Source organism: Penicillium arizonense (assembly GCF_001773325.1).
Source record: "Penicillium arizonense strain CBS 141311 chromosome Unknown PENARI_contig339, whole genome shotgun sequence".
Lineage (NCBI taxonomy): Eukaryota > Fungi > Ascomycota > Eurotiomycetes > Eurotiales > Aspergillaceae > Penicillium > Penicillium arizonense.
The window spans coordinates 394-1,403 of NW_019173616.1; the positions used below are offsets into that span (position 1 = coordinate 394).

Below are 1,010 nucleotides of genomic sequence, written 5' to 3' on the forward strand. Positions count from 1 at the left end.
TTGGGATAGGTTTCCTTCAACGATTCCTACCCAGGTTTCAAGTGACAGAACCATAGAAGCCTATAAATAGGTCCTCTACCCCCGGTAATTTGCTCTACGATCAATTCACTTGACTTTGCAAAGTCAAGCAGTCACTTGATAAGTTCTTCCCTTTGGCCCCTACCGGAACTTCCCCTGCACTAACATCTATCAAATACATCGTGGACCTGAAATGGGCCTGTGGGGAGACGTGATTTCCAGCAGCTTTACTGTGCTGGGGAAAAATTTGCATCACGCCAGACAATACCAGCGCGCGAATTGAAATCGATCGCAAGTCTCAGCCTCTACACTCGCTCGGAATCATTCTGCTTCCATTCCACCCATCCAGTTGGTCAATTCCCCCTCCCCCGCCTTCATCATGGGCCATACTTTACGCATCCGATTCTCGATCACTCACCAAGAGCCGTTTCATTCTTTTCCGCTCACGTTATTCTTGCTGCCTGAAACTCCTCGAAATGCCACCATTTCGGTTCAGAGAAAATTCAAACTACCGTGGCTCGCGCCCAAATCCCAAACACGAGTTCGGATTCCGCTACCGGCCATCTCCCACTGCACACCGACCGCTGCTGTCTAGAAAGAGAGAAAACACACCGGAAAATCTACAAGACGAAACTAAGACTATTCCTCCACTCAAGTTCCCCTCCTTATCTGCTTTGAACGATAGTGAAGAGGCCAAAGTGGACACGTTCGCCGATGCCTCCAACACTGAGCGACCATGCAAGAAGCGCGCAACATCTGGCTATGAGCATGTTGATCCTCAAGGTCTACGACCGCAGCCGCTCCGATGCTTCCATCAATTCCGCAAGTGTGTTTCTCTTGGGTCTTTTGTCAGGATCTGAGTATGCCTTTCCACCACGACCTCTCTGTTGTTGATGATCACTTGCGGCGGCATCTGTCATGGTGCTAGGATTAATGCTTAAGCTTCCAATTGATGTTGGTTTGTTCGTGCACATGTCGAATTGTTTAATCAA

General features: G+C 48.8%; 1 protein-coding gene across 1 annotated transcript; it reads left to right on the top strand.

Annotated features, from left to right (window-relative positions):
* Positions 1-494: 494 nt before the first annotated feature.
* Positions 495-842, top strand: PENARI_c339G10680 (uncharacterized protein; the record flags this gene model as incomplete). Its single annotated transcript, XM_022638301.1, has 1 exon — positions 495-842. A coding segment is annotated over one exon (348 nt), but the record flags the coding sequence as incomplete, so codon positions are not given.
* Positions 843-1,010: the final 168 nt, after the last annotated feature.